General features: G+C 47.2%; 10 protein-coding genes across 10 annotated transcripts; 4 read left to right on the top strand and 6 right to left on the bottom strand.

The window, feature by feature from the left end:
- Nucleotides 1-375: 375 nt before the first annotated feature.
- TrAtP1_010023 (uncharacterized protein) lies at nucleotides 376-1764 on the bottom strand (the record flags this gene model as incomplete). The annotated part of the gene is made up of 1 exon (XM_014089998.2): nucleotides 376-1764. The coding sequence occupies one exon, from the start codon at nucleotides 1762-1764 to the stop codon at nucleotides 376-378; it is 1389 nt and encodes a 462-aa protein (XP_013945473.2).
- A 669-nt stretch (nucleotides 1765-2433) lies between these two features.
- Nucleotides 2434-3090, bottom strand: TrAtP1_010022 (uncharacterized protein; the record flags this gene model as incomplete). Its single annotated transcript, XM_014089999.2, has 1 exon — nucleotides 2434-3090. One exon carries the CDS (start codon nucleotides 3088-3090, stop codon nucleotides 2434-2436), a length of 657 nt encoding a protein of 218 aa, XP_013945474.2.
- A 2920-nt stretch (nucleotides 3091-6010) lies between these two features.
- Nucleotides 6011-6367, top strand: TrAtP1_010021 (uncharacterized protein; the record flags this gene model as incomplete). The annotated part of the gene is made up of 1 exon (XM_014090000.2): nucleotides 6011-6367. One exon carries the CDS (start codon nucleotides 6011-6013, stop codon nucleotides 6365-6367), a length of 357 nt encoding a protein of 118 aa, XP_013945475.2.
- A 1666-nt stretch (nucleotides 6368-8033) lies between these two features.
- TrAtP1_010020 (uncharacterized protein) lies at nucleotides 8034-8306 on the bottom strand (the record flags this gene model as incomplete). Its single annotated transcript, XM_014090001.2, has 2 exons — nucleotides 8034-8183; nucleotides 8235-8306. 2 exons carry the CDS (start codon nucleotides 8304-8306, stop codon nucleotides 8034-8036), a joined length of 222 nt encoding a protein of 73 aa, XP_013945476.2.
- A 2065-nt stretch (nucleotides 8307-10371) lies between these two features.
- Nucleotides 10372-11846, top strand: TrAtP1_010019 (uncharacterized protein; the record flags this gene model as incomplete). Its single annotated transcript, XM_066114529.1, has 4 exons — nucleotides 10372-10663; nucleotides 10714-10818; nucleotides 10871-10926; nucleotides 10980-11846. The coding sequence occupies exons 1-4, from the start codon at nucleotides 10657-10659 to the stop codon at nucleotides 11844-11846; spliced, it is 1035 nt and encodes a 344-aa protein (XP_065970625.1). The 5' UTR covers nucleotides 10372-10656.
- A 32-nt stretch (nucleotides 11847-11878) lies between these two features.
- TrAtP1_010018 (uncharacterized protein) lies at nucleotides 11879-12265 on the top strand (the record flags this gene model as incomplete). Its single annotated transcript, XM_014090002.2, has 1 exon — nucleotides 11879-12265. The coding sequence occupies one exon, from the start codon at nucleotides 11879-11881 to the stop codon at nucleotides 12263-12265; it is 387 nt and encodes a 128-aa protein (XP_013945477.2).
- Nucleotides 12266-14396: 2131 nt separating this feature from the next.
- Nucleotides 14397-16099, bottom strand: TrAtP1_010017 (uncharacterized protein; the record flags this gene model as incomplete). The annotated part of the gene is made up of 2 exons (XM_066114528.1): nucleotides 14397-15626; nucleotides 15854-16099. 2 exons carry the CDS (start codon nucleotides 16097-16099, stop codon nucleotides 14397-14399), a joined length of 1476 nt encoding a protein of 491 aa, XP_065970624.1.
- A 2034-nt stretch (nucleotides 16100-18133) lies between these two features.
- On the top strand, nucleotides 18134-18934 carry TrAtP1_010016 (uncharacterized protein; the record flags this gene model as incomplete). Its single annotated transcript, XM_014089605.2, has 1 exon — nucleotides 18134-18934. The coding sequence occupies one exon, from the start codon at nucleotides 18134-18136 to the stop codon at nucleotides 18932-18934; it is 801 nt and encodes a 266-aa protein (XP_013945080.2).
- A 347-nt stretch (nucleotides 18935-19281) lies between these two features.
- On the bottom strand, nucleotides 19282-22062 carry TrAtP1_010015 (uncharacterized protein). Its single transcript, XM_066114527.1, has 2 exons — nucleotides 21754-22062; nucleotides 19282-21692 (listed from the first exon to the last, which is right to left on the bottom strand). Exons 1-2 carry the CDS (start codon nucleotides 21996-21998, stop codon nucleotides 19322-19324), a joined length of 2616 nt encoding a protein of 871 aa, XP_065970623.1. The 5' UTR covers nucleotides 21999-22062; the 3' UTR covers nucleotides 19282-19321.
- A 593-nt stretch (nucleotides 22063-22655) lies between these two features.
- Nucleotides 22656-27312, bottom strand: TrAtP1_010014 (uncharacterized protein). Its single transcript, XM_066114526.1, has 4 exons — nucleotides 26517-27312; nucleotides 25755-26395; nucleotides 25060-25701; nucleotides 22656-24998 (listed from the first exon to the last, which is right to left on the bottom strand). Exons 1-4 carry the CDS (start codon nucleotides 27173-27175, stop codon nucleotides 22735-22737), a joined length of 4206 nt encoding a protein of 1401 aa, XP_065970622.1. The 5' UTR covers nucleotides 27176-27312; the 3' UTR covers nucleotides 22656-22734.
- Nucleotides 27313-27522: the final 210 nt, after the last annotated feature.

The raw sequence follows: 27522 nt of genomic DNA, 5'->3' as shown, positions 1-27522 counted from the left end.
CAAGACGTGCACCGGCACTCAGTTCGGATCATGCTGCTCGGTGAGCGGTTACTGCGGCTCGACTTCAGCATATTGCGGTGTTGGCAACTGCTATTCCGGCGCTTGCAGCACGACAGGCAATGCTGTCAGTCCCCAAGGACTCTGCAGTTCCGTTCAGACAGGCAATTATACATGTGCCGGCTCCGAGTTTGGAGGCTGCTGCAGCACAGGTGGCTATTGTGGAAAGACTTCGGACTATTGTGCCAAGGCAAACTGTCAAACCGCCTTTTCTGACTCCTGTTCGTCTTCGTAGAAATAGTCATGGCGGAGTGAGCTGAATGGGGCATTGAAATGAACGAGTAGCGGGTTTCCTAGAGAGTAAATGAATGAAGAAATTCACCAAGACATTGGTAACTGATAGTCTTGCCAATGGTCTTCAGTATCAGCTTCCCTCCATTTCTCAATCCCGCCAGCAACGCCATCAGCGTCGACTGCCCACTTTCCCAGCTCCACCATGTCTGCCCAGCGAGACAACACATGTTTCAATTGCACGTCGTGCATTTCGATAAAGTGATTGAAGCCCAGTTGGTATAGCTCAGTGCTGCGTGGCACTGGGGTAGCAGATGGCCCCTGGGCGTGCGTATTCTCTCCAAATAGCGCACCATCGCTAGTCCGAGCCCAGCCGTTACCTCCGATAGCATAAGGCAGGATGAGCTTGCAGCCATCTTCAAACGGATGTGCGCCATGTGGATCCGTCTCTGTCAGATAAAGGCCGGCAGGGTAGGTTGTAATGTGGCGAAAGGACGGCGAGAAGGGCGATATGGCGACTTGTGCTCCCCAAGGCGTTCGTTCGGTATCCTGATGAGCCGCTTGGCTGCTCTCGAACAGTAATAATGGCCTCAATTGTCCTGGTTCAACATTGGCTGAAGCGAATGGCTGCTGGTGGGCTATGCGAAGGCCAGGTGCAATGTAGCTGAATCGAATTTCCGGAGCCCGCGCCGAGAACTGGCCTGCGAAGCTGTTTGCGGAGAGCGCGCTCGATTCGACTGCATCTCTGAGACTTTGCGGTTCATTATTGGGAGCTCCAGGTAGACGGGCTTCAATCGCACGTATCAGTCGGCTAAAGGCTTCGAGAGCTTCGTCCAAGTCACAGGCCGTATAAGACGGCATAATCCAAGGCTCGATCCTCTCCTGCTCTCCATCATAGGACAAGTCCACCGCAAGCGCTTTGCCTTGGTCCATCATGTCAAGGAAGCCTTCGAGGATGAGTTCAAGGGGCAGCCAGACCTGTCGACCATTCATTGTGACGCTTGTGTCGTGAATGGATATGTGCTGTATTGCCGTGAATGTCTGCTGATCGAACACAAGGCCCAGCGGATGACTGGCGCCCAGGGCCCAATTGGCCATGTAGAGCGTCACGTAGCGCTCCTTGTTTGAGTCGTCTTCGTCGTCGCTGTAGTTTGTGTTCCGCCACAGATTATCCGGCGAGCAGAGTCCAGCGAGATATCTGAAGAATGCGTGTTGAGGCTGGGCCATCCCGTAGCCATGCCACGCCGCCCTGAGAAAAGCAACCACCGAAGGGCTCAGTTTCGCAGCGTGCGGTGAGAGCTGCGCGTCTCCTCCGTGGCACTCCCACCACGACCGGCGATCGAGATCGTTGAGGCTGCGGCCGCTTGCAGTCCATCCTCGCTCAACGATGAGGTTGTGCAGAGCGGCACATCGTTCATGGTCCAGGCCCTCCATTTCTCGGAGAGGATGCTCGGCCGTGACTCGCCATTGAGACATGTCGGGGCTGTGATGAGAGGTGGAAAGTCTATACAGGTAAAATGAATCAAGCAGAGCAATCAACCGCCCTTTTGTTTTGGACAGATGAATCGGTTGGGTTGCAGGAGATGTATGATGTGAATGATGTGCAGGTTGCACGCATGTATGTAAACGGCTAGGGTGTAGATCTGCCTTACAGCATCCATAGCAGGTACTGCACCGCTAAGCATTCACTAAGCGCGGCTACTACAGCGTTGGTCACCGCCTGAACAGTACATGTACTTACACGTTACTTCTCTCCAGCAATTGATAATAGCCGCGTAAATATGGGACCACGCCCATCTCTTCCCTCTAATCGCTTTCAGCATCGAGATCTCCGATGATACCGACGCTGCCATTTCAGTCAAGTTCCACCATCCAGAGATTCTACATGCCTAGGTACACCTTTTTGCCATCCAGGATGCATCGCTCGCTCTTTTGCCTCTTTCACGCCCAGCGCGTTGAAGCCACGACCTGGTCAAACCGTTGCCCGTAAATGGTGAGAAATGCAACTTCATATGTCATTGCTCCTCATCATGAGCTAGAGTCGACTCGCCGAGTTGTCATATCTACATTACATACAGCTGAAGCCAACTTCATGATGCTTCTCACCAGCCAGCTACACACTCTTCAAGCAGAACTCAATAATGCTTAAAACGCGCCGCCTTCATACGGCTTATCATATCGCGGCTCCCGCTCCGGGCCATGCAGCTCCAGGCAGTCCACATACGCGACCCATTTGTTGGCCGTGAACTCACCCAATTCAAACCCTTCCTGTGCCGCATCGACGGTGTAGCCATTGACACTCAGATAACACCTCAACCCGCTCTCCTCATCCCCGCCCTGCTCGCTCCAGCCCTCAGCCTTGGGTCGCCAGACGGTCCTCCTCCCCATCTTGCCGCCATCGCTGTCCCTGACGCCCATCTCGTCCAGGTCCACCTCGGCCGTCTCCCCCTTGCCGGCAAAGAGGAAGCACCGCCCGCCGCACCGCTTGCAGAAGAGCCAGTGGATGGTTCCGGAGTAGCAGGTGTAGTCTCCGAGCTCGGCCATGGGATCCAGCGGCGAGAGCAGCAGAAAGTCCTCCGGGGCCCAGGCCGTGCGCATGTGGAAGTGGCCGGCCTTGTGGCAGGCCGTGCAGTTGCAGCGGTAGAACTCCTGCTCGGAGCGGGACGGGTCGGCGGCAGGGGTCGAAGTTGTGGCAGTGGACGGCGGTTTGTGGGGGAGCGTCAGGAAGACAATGTACTTGACGGAGCCGCAGTGGCACGAGCCGTGGAAGGGGCGGCGCGTTGGAGTTGTCGAGTCAGTCATCCTTGTTGGTGTACAAGTCAGTCTTTCGATTGGTGTTTGTTACTTGGCCTGCTCAATGGACCATCGCAGTCTCTTATATCACCTTCTTGTGTGAACCAGAGCAATCCATCACTCTCTTCACAGGTTTCGAAAGGCTTTGATAGCGTGAGCCACTGAACGCCAACGCATAGATAGCCGCGACATCAAGCGTGAAGAAGAGCATCCAGCTAGCAAAGCTTCCCCGCAATCCGCTGAAGCGCTTTTCCTCTTCCAATAGCCGCTAGTGCTGTTGATGGAAGTTGGATAGAGATTTTATCGAGTCCGCCGATGGTCCGGCTCAACTCTTGCAACAACACAACCGCGTGTCTGCTCCTCAATCGAGCATGAGATCGACAACAATGACACTTGCAAACTCAATTCATTGCATTCGCATACTGAAAAAATGTTGAGATTCGGCCTTTGAAAAGGTCAGGGTTTCGATCGAGTAAGAGCACCGCGTACCCACGCATAAGATCCTGGAGCTTGAAGAGTTGATGGCAAGCCATCTGCACAACCACCTTTTCACCAACTGACGTTGCCCATTCGAGGCAATGGTCCCAGAACAGGGCAAAAGAGCAAAAAGAGAAAAAGAAACAAAAGAAACAAAACATACAACAGCCGGTGTTCGCCAATGGTCACCCACTTGACTACTAATCTGCCGGTTAATGGCTTGTCTATGGGGGAGCAGACGGGACCCCGAATTTTCCATTACCTATGGTCGTATGTGCTTATTATAGTATTGATTCAGATTATAAGGACAAAGCCCCAAAGCTGTAAGAAGCAAAAAAACATACAACAGCCGGCTACTATCCGCCTCAGATGATGCCTGGCCCTCAGCCATTTATGCAAGGCTACGGCCAGTATCAAGGCTTCCCTCCTCAGCAACCTACCGGCATGAGCAAACCTTCACAGATACCGAACCCAGGACCATATGGGAGTGGCCCCGCTTGGCCAAATACAAATTGGGGAGGAATGCAAGGAGGTCCAGCTTATCATCCTGGTATGTCGGGAGGCTATGGGGGCATGCCACCAACAAATCAACAGTGATATAAAGCGTATACCATATTTGATGAAAGACAAAACAGGTTGCCTGAGTTATTGATTGATCATGGAGTTCTCTGTAGAGAAAATAAAAAGAAATGTGTGGTAGCCTTGCTGGCAAACCATTTCGAGTTTCCAGTTGATATGACTAGCGGAATATTACTTGTCTTAGGTAAAGGACATTTACAATTATATTAGCTATGACAGTGCCATAACCATTAGCAGATTGATGCCATGGATATTCTAGTCTTCCATCTGGAGGGCAATAGCTTAAACCCATAGCCTGAACCATAATGAAAGTTAAGAAGGCTTGATAGAAAAAGAGACGGAGCACTCTAATAATAATGGACTACAGATGAATGTAGATGACGAGACTGACGGCCTAGGTATTGAGAGTTTGGATGACTTGGACGAGTTAAAGGTGATTGAGGATGATGCAGCTACTCCTCTATGATGTTTCTATGTTAGGTATATAAGTGTTTTCCGATGCTTTTATGAAAGTCGATTTTCTTTTATTTTTAGCTGAGATGGAAAAGCCAAGATCAATTAGTAGGTCACAAATTTCTCCTTTACATTCTAGTTTCTAGTTTGTCCAGTACAGCACATAGTTTTACTTTATAAAAATAGTATCTGGTTGAAGGAATGAGTGCATCAAAGGGTTATTCCGTCTATCTCGTGTTTAACCTCTCTGTAACACTAAGGCTTAGTGTTGTAGATGTTTGGACTATGCCACTAGATTAAGAAAGTATGCCCGCTGCTCGCAACATCACACAACAAGCCTCGACAGCTAAAAAACAAAAGACAACAAAATGAGATTGGGGGAAAATCTAGGGATATGGGCGCGCCAAGACCTATATACACAGATTGTTTTCCCTAAAAGACATCAGTTTATCCCAGACCTCGTCTCGTGAGCAGATAAATGCCAAGACGAGGGCTCGGATTTGTTGACTACGAGCAAGATGACCACAATACGCTATACGCCATACGCAATACGCAATACGCCATACGCAATACGTGATACGCAATATGCGGGCGTCCTGTCATTCACCGCGGAGTGTAAGAATCCCACCATCTTACGGGAGGAACAAGATTATCTGGTGGGTTGTGTCTTGCGGAATCGCACAGTAAGGGATTTGCTGGGTGACAAATACTCCTGGCAACCACAGCCGCAATGACATCTTGTTTCGCTATACCAGCGCGTATTCAAATTGTTGGACTCGCGAGACCATCTTGAACCATGTCATGCCATTTGGACACTTTCCTGAAAGATGATGACGGCAAGTACCGCCTAGATACTGCGTATAATCCATATCTTGGCAACATGCTAGAAGCGGATACTGTAAGGACGGAACAGGATGGCTTGGACCGCTAATCGTCAACTATGGACGAGCAAACTCATGACCCATTGGGCCTAAAATCTGACGAGGCATCTCTCATGAGGACATCTAGCCAACAATAGTCTGACAATGTTGGCAAATGCCCCGCGCCAAGTCCTCATATGCCCAAGCACACAACATAACATTCCGACAAAGTCATCCTCCTTGCTGTAGCCAAGCTCCTAAATGCGTCCCTTTCACGATTGCCTCTTTATCAAGAAATTTTTATTTGTCACGTAGCAGGGGTCGCGCAGTCAGATGACGAGTGCGTACACCGAGCTGTCCGGATAAGCTTAAGTAGAAGCTTACCCATAAAGTATTTATATCCTTGATACGCCGCCAACCTGGACTAGAAAATCAAGCTTATTTATATGCTCAATTAGCCCTGAAGAATTGCCTTTGCGCTCAGCCATCACAAATTGCTCCACCACGGCCACCATCTCCATTATCATACACTCAAAGTCCACCACCCCACAACCTACAACATGCATATCTCTCCGCTCGCCATCTCTGTCCTTCTCGCCGTCCCCGCCGCTGCTAGCCGCTGGGTCGTCAACTGGGAGCAAGTCGTCGGCGCTACCTGCTGCTCCCGTGGGACTTGGTGGAACGACGATATAAACAAGGGGTACTACGTCTCCAGCTTCGACGAGGGCTGCCACAGCGCCACCCAGGTCGAGGGCGTCAAGGAATTCTGTATCGACTGGGGCCACAAGCGCGGTCACTTCATTAGGCTCACGGGCGAGAAGAAGTGCATGCTCGAAAGGGAGACCACGGTCATCGAAGAGAGCGACTTCCACGCCACGTACCAGACCGTCTTCAGCACTGGGGACTGCACGTGGTGAACGCCACGGCGGTAGCCAAACATGCTCTTCCTGACAGCGCCAAGTTTGGGCTCGGGGAGTAGAGGGAAGAGGGTTAGATTCGTCGCAAGACCGTGGTTGGTGGCTGTGGTTTATTCGATATGGGGGAAAGGGGCTGGTATCGCATCAACTGTCGGCAGATCACAGGGGGATGAATGAAACGGTCAGGGATGAGTAAGGGGGGATGATGCTGCTGCTTTTATTTCTGCTATTCTGTAGCTAGCTACCTGCCGGAGGGAGGTTGACTCAGATCTCTCTGGAGAAGACAGCTTACCAGTCTTTCTTTTTAACTATTTAAGTTACCACTCCTGTCAATGGGCTACCCCCAAATGGGCCACCATCTTTTAAATTATGATGCCTTTGAATTCGCAGCGTAATATTGCTATTCTATATTATTATATGAAAAATCGTCACATGCTTATTTTATTACAATTTGTGATGTCCTGGTTCCTAATACAAAGCAATAAGCCTACGTCATTACCTACTACACAGCAAAGAAATACCAGACATATTTGGGCTCTAAGTCAGAATAGAAGAACAAAATATGATCAATATCAACCCCTATATTGCCTAACCTGCTTTTGTTCATAACTTTAAAGCAGGACAGCTACTTATATTCGCCTCACTCCCCACAAGGCTTTTTGCGCTCAAATTAAGCCAAAGCTAAAAATGGCCGAATTTACCACCGTTCTCCATGTTATAGCGATCGATCATAACACGGTTTTGACCATATAACTTGATATCTCTCCATTGGGTAGCCATTGAGTTGGTCTTGAGGAGTCCTGCTGTTCGACAGACTTGGCCCTATCTCCTGAATAATAAAATTCATGATGAATACAGCATCATACACCTCTATTGTCCAAAAACACCTTCCGATCATTCCTATCAACGTCCGATATAGTAGCAGGGGCTCTTCGACAAGTTTTCTATAATTAAAGTTGCTTCTTAGCATTAGCGGCATGTGGGCTCTTTACTGAATCCCAACTCTTTCTTCAAGTCAACTACTCACAGGGCTAAGGGGATAATGCTGGGTATTTATTTCAGTCAGAGATACATAGCCCAATAGAGTGCATCACGATCGAACTGGTCAATCTGTGTGATGATTAATTTTCGTCTGCTGGGAGGATTACAGCGATATTACTATCAGGCATCTTCAGGGCGTATACAAGCAGTGGGCTACCGTGCAAACTTTACACCACTGGATTTACGGCAAGCTCCAGTAATTGTCTTGTGGAATCAGAATTTTCCGCAATGCGTATCACAAATAATAGAGCTTTGCGTTCACATACACCAGTTTGTTCAAGTTTAATTGCTGATTACTTGGAGGGTGAAAGATCAGCACGCAGTTCAGAATATACTCGCTGCCAAAAGAAAGTGCATTGGAGAAATTCGGAAAGAACCGAAGTGAACTTTATGCGCTTTATTAACGACCGACTGTTTGATAATCTAATGAATGGAGTCCTTTAGACTTATATAGTACGCCGTGTCTTCAAAGGCGACCGACACTAACTATCGACCGGTGTCGACTTATACCAAGTCAACTCGACAAGCTGGTCGACCTACATCTTATCGGTCATAAGGTCAGTCCTTGTTATGCGGTACGTATTGTGCCATTGTAGCCGTGTGACGTTAGATTGGTGTTGTAGTTCTATTGGAGGCTCCTAGTCACTAAGAGGCCATTAAATGGCTCTTCCTTTGGGGTTTCTTCCAGCCAACGGTCCATCATCAAACCCTCCTGATTGCCAGTGTCTAGCTGCTGAAGCAGGGTCTTGGTAAGCGGCGTGGTAGAATTCTTAGCCTTCAGTCGAAGTTAGCACGCATACTTCCCAAGGTAGCCTGGTAGACTTACTTGAACTAACTGTCCACCAGATTTATCTTGTGGGGACGAGGGCTTGATGTTTTGAGCTTCGCGAGAATCCATTGCTTCTTTTAATGAAAGCAGACTGGAAAGCTATAACACGCCGCTTTGTCGCTTGATCCTAATTCAGACGGCCCACAATGCGTAAGGATTGCCAAGGTATAACAATACTATAAAGAATGACTTCGGTCGATATAGGATAGGTTTGGGGATGGGAATCAAAGGGTTTATATATTCGAAAATGAGGGGCCATTCTTTGTTCATTTTTGTCCTTAAAGACCTTTCTAATTGATTTACAGTCGCAATTTTCTTATTAACTAGAACTATTTCGAAAGTTTCATCAAAAGATATACCGCGTAACACAAGTGCAAGGCAGGAAACTTTGCGACAACTGGGTTCTAGTACTTTGGTAAAAGGCAGAATTGAGGCTCCCCTTGTTATCAGTTTTTATTTAGCAGCATCAACTGCATATTTGTATGTAACTTTTGCCCCAAAGATAAATTTGTTTGACCGCTTCAACTCCAACATCCCCTTCTGGCTTTTAGTCTCTGTAAACTTTTATGAGAATTTTCTTTGAGCGATTTGCGCTTACCTTTGATGCCTGGGGCTTTTATGAACTTTCGTTAGACGCAGCAGTCAACTTATTGAACTCAGATACTTGTCGTGGCAGATACTTCACACCAATTTTGCCCACGTAGCTTATGTCTGCTTTCAAGTTAGGTCAAAATATGGGGAGGGAAGTTATTTTAGCTATAATCACGCCATCTCGCCATCTTGCCACGCAGACAAGTTGTCTGAGCTGGCTCGATTCTGTCGCTTTCTTTCAAAAGATAAACGACATTTTAGGAGAGGTTATATTAGACTAGCAAGTGATACTATCCCTACACTCATTACGTACGATTCGAGCTGAGATATATGCTCTTTCAATCATCAACTATAGCAATGAAAATAGAAACATTTCAGCAAAGTGGTACACGGCCCATCATGAACTCTAGATACACGTCATTTCTTTGAAAATTCAGCAGCAGAGCAGCGTATGATTTGCAGCTTCCATTCAAAAAGCTCATGCTTACTTGTCATGTCGCTAGAACGCATACCTCAGCGAAAGGTCATGGAAGCGGATACTAAAGCCTATAGGATCTTCGACTCATAGCGCGCTGAGGCAAACATCTTCTTAATCTTCTTCTTGCCACCGCCGACGTACTTGTCATTGCGCACTCAGACAAGATGCCATATTGGAAGACTGCCGGGTGGAGCATTGGCGGCGTGATGTTGTCAAGAGCCTCAATCATATTAGAGTAGGCGTGGCAAATATTACATTGCTTCTCCCTAAATTGAGTTTATTAGGTTGTGTGAAGCTGTAGAAAAGGGGTTGTATTCACGTACTAGGTTTGATGACGCGACGTTTCGGGGCGTCATATTATTTGTCGCACCGAAATTTTCTAGGCCTCTTATCAAGCCGTTTGGAGGTATTAGTATCAGTGAGTACATGAGACACAGACTTGGTCGTGCTAAAGGTTGTGAGCTCGTCTCACTAGGAAGGAGTCTAGACGTTGATCTCCGCTATAAGAGGATTTGGTTCTAATTCTGGCTCCATTGTGCAAGGAAAATGTCACTACTTTTGCGAGATAAAATTAGTGCTCCCGTAAATGCTATTGGTGGTTGGGATTAAAAAAGAGACGACCAACAGCCCAGAGGTGAGGCGAGTTTCTAATTAATATATCCAAACCCTCAAAAATTTCAACGGGGGAAAATCTAAACTTTGGTGCCTGAACGGGACTCGGAAAGTTTCAGGAAATTTCAGCACGCGTCTGACCCCGCCAAGCTGAGACGTGCTTAGGATGTTCGTTATGGCCAGCCCAATAAGAATCTGCCCCAGCTGCAAGTGATACGTAGCCCGCTGTGTGAAGTTGGAAACTTTTGAAAGTTTTTAATGGTGCGGGGGTCGAAGCTATGTGTGAAAGTAAGACATTCGATTTGAGTCGGGAAAATTCGGCCAGAAGTTTCCAGCCCCTGCCAAAGACTTTTAGTTTGCGAAGCGGCGATTGGTCTTACGTGCAGATCTTTGCTAGCATGGCGATGCAAGGCGCCGGATTTGAAAAGTTTGAACTTTGCATTGGAAGCCTCATATATATTGATATGAACATAAATAAACGCCTTTACCTGATATTCCTGTGCAGATTGCCTTTTTAATTGATTCTATTGTGCTGAGCAATCTTTTAGCATTCACATCCTCCTCTTGAAAGTCAACCAATCCCCATCTGATTGGTCATGTCCCTGAGTACGAGCAAAAGGGTGCGCACCCCACTGCCGCAGATGTGGAATAGGTACAAAAGCGACATTGAGCAACTGTACATTACAGAGAAATGCACCCTGAAAGAAGTCATGAAAGTGATGGCGGCGAAAGGGCTCAATGCTAGGTCGGGAAACCTTTCAGGAGACGGTCGCCAGTCAAGCTAATTGAACAAAGTACACAGTGAGCAGCAGTACAAAATCAAGTTCAAGGAGTGGGGGTTTTCCAAGTATAAGAAGAGAGGAATGCAGAACCGAGCTGATCGAGGTGATCCAAGAGCGGGTAGGTGCCCATCCAAACATGCTACCCATACAATGTCTAAGAGATTTTCTAGACCAGATCGATAGAGCGACAGTACCTATACAGCTACCGAATCCCCATCCTCCACCAGTATGCTAATCTGTGACAATAACCATGTTCACTTACTGATCGATATGGTACAGACGCTCTTTTCAGACGCATCTATTGTATTCATGGACAATGGCGATATGTTCACAGGTTACGTACCAAATGATGTTTTCAGTGTAATCTACAAACCAATAAATCTCGGGATTCATGACGGTGAAGGAACACTGGCCCCGTTTATGCCACGAACGTCTGGCACTAAATTCCGCCAACCCATCCATCAAGCGGCTTATTCTGGATTCCTCGACATGGTGAAACTTTTGCTGGAGAAGAATCCTACATGCGCGGCCGTTGCCGGTAGTGACGGTGTGACGGCAATTTTGTATGCTGCCCAACAAGGCCATCTCGAAGTTGTTAGACACTTAGTTAGCTGCCCTGGCATCGATGTCAACGCCGCCACTACGAATACCATGTGGACGCCTATTCATCAGGCTGCAAGAAACGGCCATGTTGATATAGTGAAGCTGTTAATGGCTGTAAATGCAAAGCACGATCAGCCAGATAACGAAAACATGACACCGCTATGGAGCGCGGCCCAGGAAGGCTACGATGAAATCGTCCAGATCCTTATACAGAAGGGAGTTGATAAAGAAATCATTTCTACAGATGGAAACCGCCGTCCCATCCACCAGGCGGCACAAAATGGCCACCTCGGGGTGGTTAAGAAGCTGTTAGAGGCTGGTGCTAAAGTTGATCCACATAAAGACGGCTATGGTAAAGAGACGCCTTCTCCCCTCTGGCTCGCGGCTCAGGGAGGGCATTTTGAAGTTGCCGACCTTTTGATTCAGAAAGGCGCCGACGTTAACTTTTCGGAACATCCGTCAAATCGCTTACCAATTCATCAAGCTGCCCAGAACGGTCACATCGAATTGGTCCGTCTCTTATTAAGAGCAATGCGGATGTAGACGCTCGAGGAGAGGACGGCTGGCCTCCTCTTATGCTTGCGGCACAGGAAAACTATATTGAGATTATTAATCTCCTCTTGGAGCACGGCGCAAACATCAACGCCGAAGAAAAAGATGGTGCGACTGCCTTGTATATTGCTTCCCAGGAGGGACATGTGCAGGTTATTCAGAAGCTTTTAGACGAAGGTGCGAAATCCTCAGCAACTAGAGTCTCTCGAAGTCGACCGATTCACCAGGCAGCGCGATATGGACATCTCGAAGCAGTCAAGCTGTTATTAAAGCTAGACCCGGATGATGCTCATACAGAGACAGTAGATGGTGCCACTCCATTATGTCTTGCCTCTCGGGGCGAGACGGCAAGCCATCTTGAGGTTGCGCGCTACCTTATTGATGAGCATAACGCGGCTATAACTCTTTAAATGTTTGTTGCAACTCAACAATATGTCAACGCATGACCATAAAAGAACAAGATTGAAGGACTGGAAGCCACTCTGTGCTCTCTTCTCGCCAAATGCATAAATTCTCGTACAGAAAGCATAAAAATATCAAATTCCTTACATATAGTCTTATTTTCGTCGTATAAAATGCCATTGACATGGCCATTGCTATCCCATGCCAGTTTGACTCCTGCTCTTCTCGCTGCTTGCTGCACTTTTGAGGAGATTAGGAGAGGTGTATCGTTGATATACAACCGTAGGGTATGGTGATAAGAGAAGACGGTGGGTGAAGAAGGGAGCTTCATAATTGGCTAAATGCAAACGAAGCTGTTGAAAAGAAGAAGAGAAGAGAAAAACGAAAGAATGGACTCAAGGGCGAGATTAACGCTGTCTACTAAAAATAACATCCTACATTTGCACGGCATTTTCTTCGGTCGGTCTTGATGCCTCCTTCATTAGACCTGCCCGTCAAAAGGCGCACTGGTCCAAGTGAAGACCTAATTATTGCAGTCACTAGTCTCCACACACATGTTTAACTTATGTCTTGTCATCACCTCTCCGACAATTATCAATAGATCCCGCTCTCTGAGTCATTCATTCGATCAATCAAGTCAAATGGATTGTTCCATTGCAAAAGATGTGCCTCTAATGTGGCTACTTTCTTGGAGGTCAGTAGAGAGGAAAAAAGAGAAGGAAGTTAGGTGAGACAATATAAAGAAAATCGCTTGTATGACTATACATATGCATGGGAAATCAAGCATTACACGTCCGCGCTATTCTACCTGGATGTGCGTCATTTTTATGGCTTGTCCAGATCAAGGAAAGAGGCTCAAAGGGTACTTAATCATTAAATATAACTATACCAACACCTAGTGTAACATCACATAGCGAATATAATCAAGCCATGTCAGTCTTAGCATTTGTTATTAATAAGAAACCCTCCCATCAAACTTAGTGACTCTCCTAAATTAGGTGACCGCGGGTTGTTGTTTGCCAACTGTCAAAGCGCGAATGCAAAATCAGTCAGAAAAGGCACGTTGCTGCCTATCACATTACGTATACCAGGAGCGAACTCAAAACAAACAAATACGGTTGGACCAACCGTTTCCCCCCCCCCCCCTCTTCGCCTTCTCTCCCCCTTACTCTTCCATCGGCCTCTCAGAGAGAGACATTTTCAGCGCATTTTATAACATTAACTACCTTTGTTGATTTTCCATTGCTCACTACGTTGGTAATAAAATGATGAGTCTCAAGACTATTGGCGCCAAGCAGCTCGAAACGACCTACATTAGTCGATATGCCGTTCGCGTTGTAGCTTTGAAGCCCTCGAAAGAGATTGCCATAATCTATGTCAACAGAGGGAACTATTATAAGTTACCGGGTGGGGGGGATTGAAAGAGACGAGGAGCACCTTAATGACGCTCAACACGAAGTTCAGGAAGAAACTGGCGCTACTCTCTCTTTGCGCAACACCAACTGCATAGCCACTACAGAAGAATTTCGCAACGACCTTCACCAAGTTTCCTATCGCTATCTTGCCGACGTCTTTGATGTTACAGGCAGCCCCTCTTTAACCGAAGAAGAACGAGTCGGTGGGCTTAGTCATCAATGGATGCCAATCAACGAGGCTTGAGAAGGTATGGTCTTGGTGAGACCAACATCCGAGCTGGGCCGCTATATACAAGAGCGAGACGTTTATCTTCTTACTGAGGCAAAGAAAGTTCTGGAGGGCTTATATGAACAACAGGTTTAAGGACTGATCGTAAACTGGCGATTGGAGGCTGATGCCAAAATGGCACCTCCTGGCTGTGTAGCTGACGAACGGTTAGTCCATTCAAGTAGCTGCTCAAATGCTTATGAGCTATAAAGGTTTGTGGTCAATATACTATGTCTGCTACCTGTTGCTACAGAGCACCAAAATGACCTTGTCTCGCGAATCCAACGCACCGAATGTACCATACGTCCCTTTCCTAATCCCAGCCTTGGCTAAATGGCCTGATCCAGCCAAACTTGTACATGGCGAATATATATTGAAACTGTGAAGGTGACGCCTGTGGGTTATCAAATCTAGCCACCTCACCTACATTCCAAGTCAACCATGCTTCAAAACACATCATATGAATGCACCCCTCCGGTCTGCTTCTGCAACGGTTTCGCATGCCCTCGCCCTCTCCAGCCTCTCCTCGGTAAACAAATACTCGCAGGGTAAATCCATCTCCCCATCTTCATGGCCAGGAATCATCATATCGACAACCGCCTTGGCGCAGAGGGCCGCGTTGGGCATGCCGCTGCCAGAATATCCGGCACACAGCCAGAGTCCATCGCCGCCACCGGCGCTGCCCGGCACAGAGCCGACCCAGGGCCAGCCATCGCGCGAGAAGCCCATGATGCCTGACCATTCGAATGTCGGCTCGACATCTTGCTTCTGCTTGCCTTGTGCATTTCCTTGCTCACGTGTCGAGAGATCCATCAAGCCGCTCAGCTCGCCTCCAAGATATTTTGCCACTCGTTCGTCAACGGTGCTGTCATCCCACACGCCGAGTCCGTGGCCCTCTGCGCGGATGCGTCCACCGCCGTAAACCAGTTCCGCACCCGGCGGAGGTCTCTGCACGAGGTAGTCGTCCCGGCGGTCGTCGAGGTCGGACACGAAATAGAACGTGTGTCCAATGTCCAGCGGGCCCTTGGCGGGCGGCTTGAGGCTGGATACCTGGCCCCTGACTGGCACGATGATGTCTGCCAGCTGGGGAAGCAGATGCGAAGTATACGCGTTTGTGGCGAGGAGAACATGCCGTGCGGAGATGTCGCCACGGGGCGTGTGAGCTGTCCAGCCTCCTGACTCTGCCTTGTCATTAGTGTGAGAACTCGACAGTCCCGGTGGCATGGCAACTCTTTCGAGGCCGGTAACCGGGCTGTTCGTCTGTAAGTTGAAGCCACCGGCTACCAGTAGACGTTCCAGCACAAACGCAACAAGCTTGTACGGCCAGAGGCTCGCGGCATTCCGCTGTACAACGGCGCCTTCGGCAGCACCGACTCGCAAGGCCTTCAATGTAAGCCCCCCGCTCTCATCTTGCCGTACGCATAGAGAAGATTCACCGTCCTCCTTCGTTACAACTGTGATATTTGTACCAATATCCGGATTCTCTTCCTGGATCTTTTCAATAGTCTTTTTGGTGGTAGCAAAGAGCTTCGCAGAATAATAGCCATGCACGCCAGTTGTAGTACGCCAATCGCAAGGGATTGATTGCGATTCGACGAATGCTTTGAGATAGGAATATGTTCGATGCTCAAAGGCGGCGATATGCGGCGGTAAGGAGTAGTATCCCGGCTGACAATGGCCACCATTCTGCATAGCTATTAGCGGACAACTATCACAAGGCAGGGTTCATGTAGTTATTCTTAGGGCGGGAGAGTTAGTGCAGCACTTCAAGGACTTGTCGTGGCCGTCTAAGAGCAAGTTGTCTTGGATAACGGGGAGCATTATCCCCATCGCACTACCCGCTCTTTCTACGCTACTAGATGGCCTTTCCATTGACGTATAACCTAGACATTTGAATAGAACAAAAGACTCACTCTTCCGGTAGCACCACAGCATGCCTCTCTTGCCTCAAGCATGGTGACGTTCAGGTTGGGCGCCTTTTCCTTGACGAAGTGGGCTGCCAAGGCGCCTGTAATGCCGCTCCCAATTATGAGGACATCGGCGGTTTGCGGCAAGTCTTTCGTGGTACGGTGACCGAGGAGCATCTCAGACGGCTCTGAAAGCCAGTATGACTTGCTTGGGTTGTCGACTGGTAGTCCAGCGGGACTGTCTGTTGACATTTGAGTTGCCATCGGTATTACACTACATACAACCTGGGAGTAGAAAATGTTGAGAGTATTCTCAAAATCAGCAAGCTGGCTGAAGAAGATACGTACGAGATGTATGCAGTCGCCTAGGAGGTGTCTTAAGGATCAAGAGTCTTGGTTGATCCAGATGACGGATGAATATATCATTTGACTTCTTGCTGCAGGTGGCCGGCAAGGCATTCATACACGCACGTCCACATTGTGGGGCATATAACCCCTCATCATCGCCATATGCAAGAGAGGGAGCACAGGTAAAACTAGAAATTGTTAGAACCGCGTATTTATGTAGCGAGCTCCTCCTGGCTCTAGCTGCATATTCTGATCAGGACTGGCTGGTTTCTCTAATGGCCTGCTTGAGAACCAGATTTTGACGGCAACTCCCACCAGCTCCTTTGTTGCAAAAGCTAATGTTCAACGTAGAGAGATCTTCTTGGCTATAAGCCAGCTATAAGTTACGTGCTGAGTCCGTGCGCCAGATGGCGATGAGGGCGGAAGGCGAACACGACGGGAGCCAAACAACGGATTCCTCTCGCCTACACATACCCTTCACCGAGGGTACGCAAGAAAGATTAGCATCAAGTCGGATAAAAGGAGCAGCAATGCGTCAGATACCACATCGTACATGGAGCATCGCTTGCTATCCAGCTCGGCCGAGAGCATCAAGAGTTCAATTATGCGAGGCTCATCAACCTCAACTGATGGCCCGGGTGATAAATAAATTAAGGATTGGTTTCTTAATCTACTTATAATTAGTAATGTATTTGGCAGAGCAGCTTGCTGGCTACTTATCTTGAGGCCTGCACAGGCCTTAGGATTAATGCAGAAAAGCTCCTTCCGGAGGTCACTACCAAAGTTATCTAGAATTTAGGACACTATAATATTCAGTATAACATGGAAGCAAGCAGATACAGCTGTTAAAGGAAGTTCAGAGCTCCCCAAGTCGCATCTATCCTATTAAGATTCCTAGCCAAGAGATCGGGACATGGAGGCTTCGTACTTAGACACGATATCAGACCCCGCTATAAACGCAGCTCGCGAGCCTAGAGCACAAGGACTTCCGAAAATGCCGAAAAGTCCAGCCCTCTTCTCCTCAGAAGTTCCCGACAAAGACTTCTTAGCTGTATATACACCCCTTTTCCGTAGATCAGGGCCGGAAGGCTACAAAGCTTTGCAGAAATCAGTGGAGGAGATCAATCCTAATATTTCAGTCTCCTAAGATCCAAATTGCCATTGCTTCTTCCCTTTGTTCATATAAAATGTAGCGAATGCATCATCTGCACCAGCTGCTTCTACCGACCCTTTGCATAGTTCAGGGTTACATATAACTAGCTTACTGAATGGGTGTCAATAAAACAAACAAACATACATACAACTTATCTCAAAAAAAGGAAAAAAACGAAAATAAAACATTCTAAACATCAATGTAGCACACGTAGATTCCTGCAATAGGTATAGTCAGAGGAACTAAGAATAGAGAACTTCTGTCAGTATTGTTTATTCCTTAGTCAGCCACACGGTGCAAGCAAGACGTTCTTGCTGCAGTCAGCGCAAGGGTTGATAACGTAGACAAGGAAGAAAGAGTATACACAAAATGATGATTCAAGGAAGCAGCAAAATTACGAGTCTCGTATCCTGTTATAGACATGCTACCCAGTATGGCACCCTGCATGCCTTTCAGGGGGTTACCTGCCCGTCTTCGTAATAGCCCTTCTCAACTTTAACCATGGAGTTACCTTCGTAGCTCGTTGAAGTGGAATTGCCTCCAAATATACGAAGCAAGCAACCTTGAAACGCGGAAACATGAGTCGGTGTAATGCATATTGAAGAGGGAGGTTGCAAGTATATAAAGTCCCTCTTGTAGTCTGTTTGATCTAGATCCGATCACAAACAGAAATCGTTTAGACAATACTCAACAGTCTACTACCATCTCAATTTATACAACCTTCTCCGCATACTTAATAACTTTTATCCATCTCAGTTTACCAAATTCATCCACTACTATTCAATATGAAGCTCATTCATTCAGCCGCAAACCTGCTTTTAGTTGCTACTGCCGCCTTGGCCTCCCCTCTTTCCGATCATAAGAAGGCAGCTATGGATGCTTTCCGTGCCAAGAGATATTCACGTCCCTCTCAGGCATCCAGACCCAGCTTCAACAATACCGGCGGGTTTGCCGATGGGACGTCTGATAACTGGTCAGGCGTCGCCATCTTACAATCAGGCGTTACCGAGGTTTCCGGCACCTTTACGGTCCCAGTACCTAAACTCCCACCAGGTGGTGACCCTAATACGGCCTATTGTGGTGTTGCATGGGTGGGGATTGATGGGTGGTTCAATGATGATCTCATCCAGACTGGCGTCCTCTGGTGTATCTCTGAGAATCAAGCCAGTTATAATCCTTGGTATGAGTATCTCCCCGGTCCTATAACCTTTTTCTACGGGGTTACTATCAGTGCTGGATCAGTTGTTACTGTCACTGCTACCAAGACTGGCAATAATAGTGGAATCACGGCATTGACAGTCGATGGTACAACTGTCTCTCATACCTTTTCCGGAGAGGGCTCCAGCTTGCCCGGCTCAAGTGCTGAGTGGATTGTCGAAGACTATTCTCTTTCACTCGAGGAACAAGTCTTGGTTCCATTTGCTGACTTTGGAAATGTTACTTTCACCGACGCATCCGCCGTTGTTAACGGAGCAATCATTACACCGTCTGAGGGCCCTTGGTTTATCATTGACATGGTTCAAAACAATGCCACCCTCACATCGACAACCCTCTTTAGCAATAAGCTAAATATTTATTATGTTTAATTCGGCCTGCTCACAAGAGGATCACCTTGGATGAGAAGAAGTAGATGATGGAGCCTTGAGGTTGTTGTAAGTTTCTGATAGCTGAGGTTGTTCCATATAGGAAGTAGAAATATCATGAATAAAGATTAATTGATGTAGCAAAAATGATCCTGCGATATTTGCAAGGGGCATAAAGAAGTCAATCGCTGCTTTTATAAAATCACATCAAGGACGCATATATTGCATTTTGCTACGAGGAATATGTGAAAACAGAAAATGGTAAGTGTTAGATACCGCTAAACGATATAGTCTTACCCTCTCATAAGAAGATATGCATCATCTAAATAGTGCATCTTATCAACCGAGTTGCCTATAATTGCGTTTTCTTGCCATCTTGCGCCTTAAAACTCAAGCCATTTCACGGTTGGAAGACACTCTTTTTCCATGCCTGGTAGGCGCTGCTGTCTTATGCCTGGTAAATGCAGCCATTTCACGACTCATAGACACCTTTTTTCTTCGCCTGGTAGACGCTACTATCTTATGCCTGATAACTGCAGCGATTCTGTGGCTAATGGGGGCTTCTTCGCTGCGTTTGGCAGCAATCTCATCTATATTCGAGAGCCCGGGTGGAAACATCCCATTATAAAACTTGTGCCGCAAGGATATCGCTCTTTTCTCGAGTTCATCGGCCTTCTTGAAGAGACCACGTTGACGACATATAAAGGCAGCTTGCCCCATGGCTGAAATTGTCATCTCATGTCTCTCTCCGAGGACCTCGTGAAACAATGTCAAGCTTTTCTTTTGAAGCCGCTCAGCTATAATTAATCTCCCTTCTTGACAATATGCAGACGCAAGGTTCATCATAGCGACTATCGTATCAGGATGTTTCTTTCCGCAGTATTCCTGTTTTCTCAAGAATATCTTTGATCGAAGCTCCCTAGATTGAGCGTATTTTCGTTGATAATGGTATATTGTTGAAAGATATATCATGCCGTTAGTTGTATCTGCATGTGTCGCCCAACTAGTCTCTTGCAGCATTGAGAGTATCCGTATTTGAAATTCTTCAGCTTTCGTCCACTCTCTTTGGTACATAAGCCATCTTACAGCGTCTTGCGCAGCATCAATCGGAACAACATTCTTTTCTCCCAGAACTTCACAACGCAACATTGAAGCTTTCGACTTAATACTAAAAGCGTTATCAATTAGACTACGATCTTCGTACAGAGACGCAAGATCTTCCATGGCCTGAATTGTATCAACGTGTTCCTCTCCACGAACTTCGCATAGTAGTAAAAAGACTTTCTCGTGGAGTTTCTCAGCATCTTTAAACTGACCTCGCATAGAATATACCTCCGCAAGGTAGCGCATAATCGTTATCGTAGCCAAGCCCTTCACTCCATGAACCTTTTCTGATAATGCCAGGGCTCGTATTCCAAGCTTTTCTGCCTCGTTGTATAGCCCTTGGTACATGTACATGAGGCAAAGCTTGCTCGTAAATTCTATGTTACCGGGATACTCTTCACCGATTTTTTTGTTCTCTATGCTTAACAGTCTCTCCATCAATAACGCGGCTTTGCTCCACAACCCTTGATCACAGAAATAGTTCACTACTCTTAGTAAACCAAGAGCTAGAAGGTGATATGGCTTCACCCCGTTAACGAGTACCTCAGCTTCAGAGACCTCTACCGAGTCAAGAAGACGTATCGCGTGTGTTGCATACTTCTCGCGTGGGGGCCATGTTTCTTGCTCATTTTTAGCGAAGAGGGCATGAATGGTCGATGCAGCAATGCACAAGAAGTACGCTCTAGAGCATACATTCTGTTGATTGAGCCTATATCGAATAGCTTCATGTGTAAGCTTGTGCATATCAAAGCTTGGCTCCCCATCTCCCTTTTTGCGTTGACTAATGAGCGAAAATTCCTTCAATCGAAGTATTGCCATGTCCAATGTGACTTTGTTTTCCTCACAGGGCTCCTCCCGCGTTAAGAAGTCATTTTTTGTCATAAATATAGCTTGAATCAGTGAAAGTGGAATATTCTGATTGTCAAGATATGCGATGGCGTGTAAAATCCTGTGCGCTGGCTGACTCTCTTGTTCAACGTGCTTAATGGAGATATCCCATGTTTCCAGAACACTGTTTGGTATACCTGGCCTTCTGTATCTATCATGCTCTGTATGTTTAAGCGTGTTCCATCGGCTTTTATCCTTTAACAACTTTGATAGATATTCTTTGATTGGCGTTGAAGTCCTCCGCAAGTAGAAGCCAGCTTGTGAGATTGCCAAGGGCAGCCACTGAAGCTCTTCCAGTAGTAACTGAGCATCATGAGTCTCTTCGTTGCGAATGTCTTTGTCTCTGGTTACTGCAAGCAACTGTTTCGCTTCCCCAACGCTCATATGGCTAACCTCAATACCTCGTCGGGCGCCGGCTATAGCCACGATTTGTTTATCGCGGCTGGTCCACAGAAGACTTCCTCCATGGCCTTGGGGCAAGTATTTGGCCAAGCTCTTTGCTGGATTCAACGTGTCGCTGACACCAAATAATGCCAAATCATCAGCGTTGTCAAGGATCAGCAACCACCGCGGCTGTGACTCAATGCAATCGCACACTTTGAAGAGTAGTTCTTCGCCACCGAGTTTATTGTCCATGCCAAGCTTCCTTGCAATCGTTTGATAATCTCGCTCGAAAGCAGCCGCATTATCGGCATGCACCCAGAAGATGGCGCAAGCAGCATCGTCACGGCTTCGGCGATAAGCGTAGTCGAGGGCGATCTGGGTTTTACTAGAAATGGTGTGTTGTTAGGAAACGCTCGGCGGAATTGTCGTATTATCAAGCAACTCACCCTGCTCCGCCAGGGCCCCATAGAGCGGCGTTGCAGCATTCACCGTCTTCAGCAGGTGACAAAAGTTTGTTGAGTTGGGCGACGATCTTCGGGCGATGGACAATATCCTCGTTGCGTCTGAAGGGAATTACGCGACGAGCTTTGGGTAGCGCGTCTGAATGGTGGTTGTGAATAACCGTATCGCCCTGGTGAATCTGAACACCAGGCCCAAAGGCGTTGGACGAAATGGTGCGATCAGGATTCATGGTTTAATTTCCCTTCGAAATGAGCAACTATTCTCAGAGCGTTCTGAAGACGAATTAGGAGGACTGAAGAGGTTCAAGTTACGAGAAATGTTCCTGGATCCATCGCGCATTCACGTTTACTGCAGCCTCATCCAAACGCGCGCCTAACATGCAACCAACATAAAGCATACAGATGGGGTTTAGTGCATGCGCGATGTACTAAATTTAGAATGAGACTGCAAAAGACGGAAGATGCTGAATGAATATAGATGGAAGTCAAAATATTCCACTATTCACGGTTGTATGTAGTATACTATATTGGGGGATAGCATCCTTTTTACCTAAATAGTTATAGAAAACCCACAAAGAAAGTTTACAGCTCTTGGAGTCCTATATGATACGACGCAGTTCATTTATGAGCAGCTGAACTGATATCCGTGCCACATGACAATATTACTCAGCCATTAAAGATCGTACCTGAACCAGATATTTTTCACCTTAGCCCTAACATTACTTGCTATGTAAGCTAAAGCACTATGGGATATTTAAGATGTATGTATTTGATAAACAGGGTTACAAAGGGAAACAATGAGGTAATACCATAAGCTTGACGGGCTTACGAGGCATTGCAAGATGAGCAACGATCTTGGCGATAGCACAACGAGAAGAAAAGTCCCGTACAATTCTTATAAATTTTCTTATAACATATATATACCAAGTATTAACATGCAATTTCTCATCTCGCCTGTCTGTTTCATCAGTCAAGCCTCCTCTTCTTAGTAAGTGGCATGCCCTCATTTCGCTCCGTGCTGCCAGCACCGGAACGTTTCCCTCTGGGGACAAGTCTCAGTAAAAGCTTCGCATATGCTGCAGCTGTCGCAGCCGCATAGTTCTGCCAAGTGTCATTCTTCTGGCCGTCGCAATAGTCGGAGATGCCGCGAATCACCAGGCAGTCCAACGTATTCATCATTCCGGCAGCCTCCATCTCGAAACAGAGTATGCCGTGTTCTTGTGCCAGCTGGTTGCGGAGTGTTGCGTCTTTAATCACACGGTTCCCTGAAGCTATAACTCCATAGTGGATGGTGGGCAAGATTGTTGTGCGAGGAACGCGCTGCTGTACGTGAGAACAAGATACGAGAGACGCCTGATGCGAGGCGCATAAGGCGCAGGCTGTCTGATATGGCATATCGAGGTCTTGGCCCGGGTACTTGTAGTCTGGCAGGCGACGCGTAATCGCTTGAAGACTTTCATCCAGCCGGCCATCAGGCGGCTCTAGATCTGATTGCAGGGTGTTGATAGCTGCCATTAGCACGAGTGGCGGCCGTTGCAACGAACCCATCCGTTGGAAATGATTGCCATCCTGTTCTTTCCCAAGATCATATTGGATCACACCGGGGCTGGTACCAATGGGGTAGCTGACAACCACATCACCAAGTCGAATATCTTTCTCCAGTGAAGGCGCACCACCCGCGATACCAACTAAGAAACAGAACCGAATGGAAGGGAAGCTGAATTTCATATTTGATGCTACCGTCGCGGCTGGGTTGGTTCCATACTCTGGAAGACACGCTGCGACGACCCAGTGTCCTGCCATGTCTCCGAGAATGTATGGATAACTATCTTCTGATCTCGAATTCAGACTGCCATGTTCATTCTCAAAGAGGGCTCGGACTGCCTTCAACTCTTTTGCCAAAGGACAAATGATCCCTACTGTATAATGGCTCCGGGTATATTTATTATTGCCAATCGGCGACACGATAGATGGCACCGCTTTCTGTACCGCTTCGGGACGAGTCTCAATAGACACGGTTGAATCTTCTGTTTCAGACACTGACTGAGAGGCAGAGTGGCTTCCCAGTTCTGACTCCGTTAGAATTGACCCGAATCCAGAATCCACATCCTCCTCGACTGGCTTTGACGAAGGCTCCGTTTCTATGAGTTCCCCTTGTTTGGGAAGACCGGTGTCTCCCCAGATCAACGGGAAATGGGAATTGTATCCTAGAATGACCGCCCCTTTAGGCTCGGTGAAGTATTTTCCAAGAGGTACATCTGTTGACATTGCCGACGGAATCAGCGTTCGAACAGGCTCGCAACACCTCCGCCCTGGAGTAACTTTGCATTGGCAGGATATATCAACATTGGCCGGAGCATGATATATCAAGTTATCGCAGAGCAGGACATGGCCATCGTGGTGACTACCAGCCTCTTTCTGAAGACGGTCCAAATCAGAAACACAGCTAGCGATATAATATCGCTTCGTTGGTAGCGTAGCCCAAGAATCGCAGTGGTCTGGACTCGAGGGCTTGATGATATCACCAAAACCTCGACCGACTAGTGTAACAGCATGGATAGCTCTTATAAAATCGATCCAGCCTTTGCCAGCATCCGCTATAGTGGCCACTCGTGGATATATCGTTGGACATTCTTTCGCCACGTCTTCAAAATCCCACCCTTCAAGGTAGCTTCGCGGGTTATTACTCAACTTAGAGCCATGATTACCTGAAGTATCGGCCTGATGATCAATGAGCTTTTCTAAGAGATTGTAAACATGATCAATCTGGGTTTTAAAAATATACTCGTCGTCGCCATCCTCTTCCTCATAAAGCTTGAGATGCCTATTATGAGAGTTGGAAAGCACAGCAATGGCGGAGTCAGCGGTAAAGGGGGCTTCTGCCTCTTGAAGATCCTCATCTTTGAATCGAAATGCATCTTTAAAGTGATATTGTTTTGCGTGGGACAGAAAAGCTCGTACAATGTGCAGAAGAGCAGTCGCACCATTAATTATCCAGCCCCGTTTGTCGCGTTCATCCCATAAGAGAACAAACTTGGTGGCTATCCATTTTAGCCTCCGGATGTTACCTTTGCGAGAGATGTAGATTGGTGTGTCTTTGGCCCCGATTTCAAATGCTGGGCCATTCAGAATCATCTTTCCTTCTGAAACACTCACTCCAGCGAGAAAACAACCTGCATGGGGCTTGGGAAGCCTCGAGTGAGTTACAGGGTGATGTGCTTCTGCAGAACCTTTGTAGTTTTTGTGAGAAACGCTCATCAACAGCAGGGAATATTTGAAAGCCGAGCTCACCAGCATATAACTTTGCTTCCGTGCACCACCCCAAAACATGTCGATAGTTTTCCAGATCCATCTGCCCAATGCATCCTTGTTGATCCTCGTCATCATCAAGGTAAGATATACGATCTCCGTGCTTATTGTATAAAAGATGCCAGCAAATAATGTCCCCACTCTTCTTGGTTGGAAACAGCAGGGTTGAAAAGCCTTTGATGTATGTTTTTTCTTTGAACTGATCAAGTCTCTGAGTCTGAGCCAGTCCTGCCATGATATTAAGTGAAATTTCAAGGCCGGTATTCCACTCGATCCTTTGAGCAATGGGGTAACCTCTCACAACAACCGGATTTCTGAAAATGTCGTGCCAGCACTGACCGTTTTCTGCTGGGAGGGATTGCGGGACACTTTTCATTGCAAAATCGATCTCATAGCGAGCATAAGTCCAAGTGTGTGGTGGTGGCATAGTACTTACCTCGATATTACGCACGTTTGGCACACAATATATTAATCCGTTGTGCCGGGGAGAGGTTCTCAGAGCAGCTCCAAGCCAACATATCAGCTCCCCTATCTCTGCTACGGAAACTGAGACTCCGTAGACTTCAAAGACAAATTTAGATCCTTGAATCCTTGCCTTAATGCTTGTTCCATTTGAAACTTTAACTAGATTGAATTTAGCCAAATACAACCAAGGATGATGGAAATTAGACACTTACGCCGACATGCGTAGCCCACATCCATGAGGATGTCTTTGATGAGTTGAATGACTATTTTCCCTGTAATGGGCCACGTTTGTTCTATGTACTGAGCACAAGTTGTGGCCTGAGCATCCTGAAAAGACCCAGTAATAGTAATAATACTCTCAAATACTTCGTGCGGCTCTTTCGAATATCCCTGAGTATTGAAAAATTCGATAATATCCCAATCGAGTTGAAATACGGCCTGATAGATTCGTGGTGATGATTTCCTGCTGACTTTGCGAGATGATGGGAGCGAAGACATAATCTTTTCTCGTATATCTCTCATAATGTCTAGTTCAGCTGGAACTAAATGGAATTCTCTCCGCAACTGGGCGATAAGCTCTTCGTACGCGCCGCTGCTTGTGAGAAACTTCAGGTAGTCAATCGGCCAGGTTTCCGACACTTCTTCATCCCCCCCTGGGATCTTCTCCTCTGGAGCTTCACCATCTCCTACCGCTGATTGTGGAAGCTCTTCCGGCGACTCCTGGGATGAATCCTTTTCGAACCAGAGACTTGTACGATCTTGCCAGCTCATTCCATCTGCCCTGCGGTTCTTTTGGTTGGAATCGCTGACATTTTCGTTGAAACTCATGTCTGCAAACACCGTCGTGATCTCACTAGATAAGAAGTGCCATCAGTACGAATAGCGCAGCATCATCATGATAAATATATCGATAAATGTTGTCGTCGTAACCTCAGATTTTACTAACTTGAGAGTTTGAGCATGTAGTTACTTACCGTCTATACCTATACACCAAAACCATGGTATTTCGATGCATTTGCGTTTTAGCAGAATGACCAATTTTCAGCGCAAATTCCCCGAGCAGCTCAGGTAGAATATTGGAGATTCTTGCCTGAGTCTTTTCGTCCGCATTCAGTGAGCTCATAGTTTTGAACATTTCATTTGCCAGCTCCCAGATGAAACCTCGCTTCCCTGAACTTGTGATACTGACTTCATCCGAATATTCCGTAGCGGTCTCATCAATGTCCTGCTCAACTATTTCCGGTATCGTCTGCGCTGTACCAGTACATGTAAGTTCCACTGACTCGCTGAATCTGCTCTGTGGTGCAATTGTAATTGCATCTCCCACAGAAAATGGAGAAAGCACATCATCGAAAGAATGGCAATGTGCCAAATCATAGCTATCAAAGTCAAGACGGGACTCAAATATCTGAGAATAGCTACTCAAACCATCAAATGAAACGTCTGCTTGGCCGCCAAACCCCAAATGTTGAGCCGCGGAAAAGTTTGGTGTAGGTACATTATATGAACCATGCGACGTGTCTGCACTGGTGTCTAGAGTGTTTATACTGGTGCTTGCACTGGGCATGTTGTTCCACCAATCCTCTGGGAAGTCGTCCTGCTCCATTGAAGATGTGCCATCGATGTCACGCATCGCTTGTTCAGTCGCATCGCTTACTTGCTCGATCTATGCGCGCAAGACCAGCACTACTGAATTGTAAAAGATCAAAATGAGGGGTGAAGGTTGGGTGCGTCAGCTTATTTGTAGGTGCCGAATGGTTTCTCCCATGGGATGGCGCGGCGGCTGTGCAAGCTGCATACATGCATGCATATAGCGGGCTGGTACCCCCGATTAGGACGTGGCAGGCGGATATGAACATCGAGCCTTGTGTATATGCATGTCCAATCTCCCTTATTCTTCTAAAACTGAGCAAGGAGATATAGACTTGTGTTATAGGACAAAATCATGCGTGACAGCTTCAGTAGGCCACCGAGCGAGGA

Source organism: Trichoderma atroviride, chromosome 5 (genome assembly GCF_020647795.1).
Source record: "Trichoderma atroviride chromosome 5, complete sequence".
Lineage (NCBI taxonomy): Eukaryota > Fungi > Ascomycota > Sordariomycetes > Hypocreales > Hypocreaceae > Trichoderma > Trichoderma atroviride.
The sequence above is the reverse complement of the archived record's forward strand: the minus strand, read 5'-3'. Positions and strand labels throughout refer to the sequence as shown.

Excerpts from the sequence above, each read along its gene's own strand:
- TrAtP1_010014 (XM_066114526.1), bottom strand. The coding sequence starts at position 27,175 with ATGCGTGACATCGATGGCACATCTTCAATGGAGCAGGACGACTTCCCA. Across the intron at positions 26,396-26,516 it reads TTGGTGTATAGGTATAGACG|TGAGATCACGACGGTGTTTG; the intron begins GTAAGTAACTAC and ends CTTCTTATCTAG. Across the intron at positions 25,702-25,754 it reads TGTGGGCTACGCATGTCGGC|TTAAAGTTTCAAATGGAACA; the intron begins GTAAGTGTCTAA and ends AATTCAATCTAG.
- TrAtP1_010015 (XM_066114527.1), bottom strand. The coding sequence starts at position 21,998 with ATGAATCCTGATCGCACCATTTCGTCCAACGCCTTTGGGCCTGGTGTT. Across the intron at positions 21,693-21,753 it reads TGGGGCCCTGGCGGAGCAGG|TAAAACCCAGATCGCCCTCG; the intron begins GTGAGTTGCTTG and ends CACCATTTCTAG.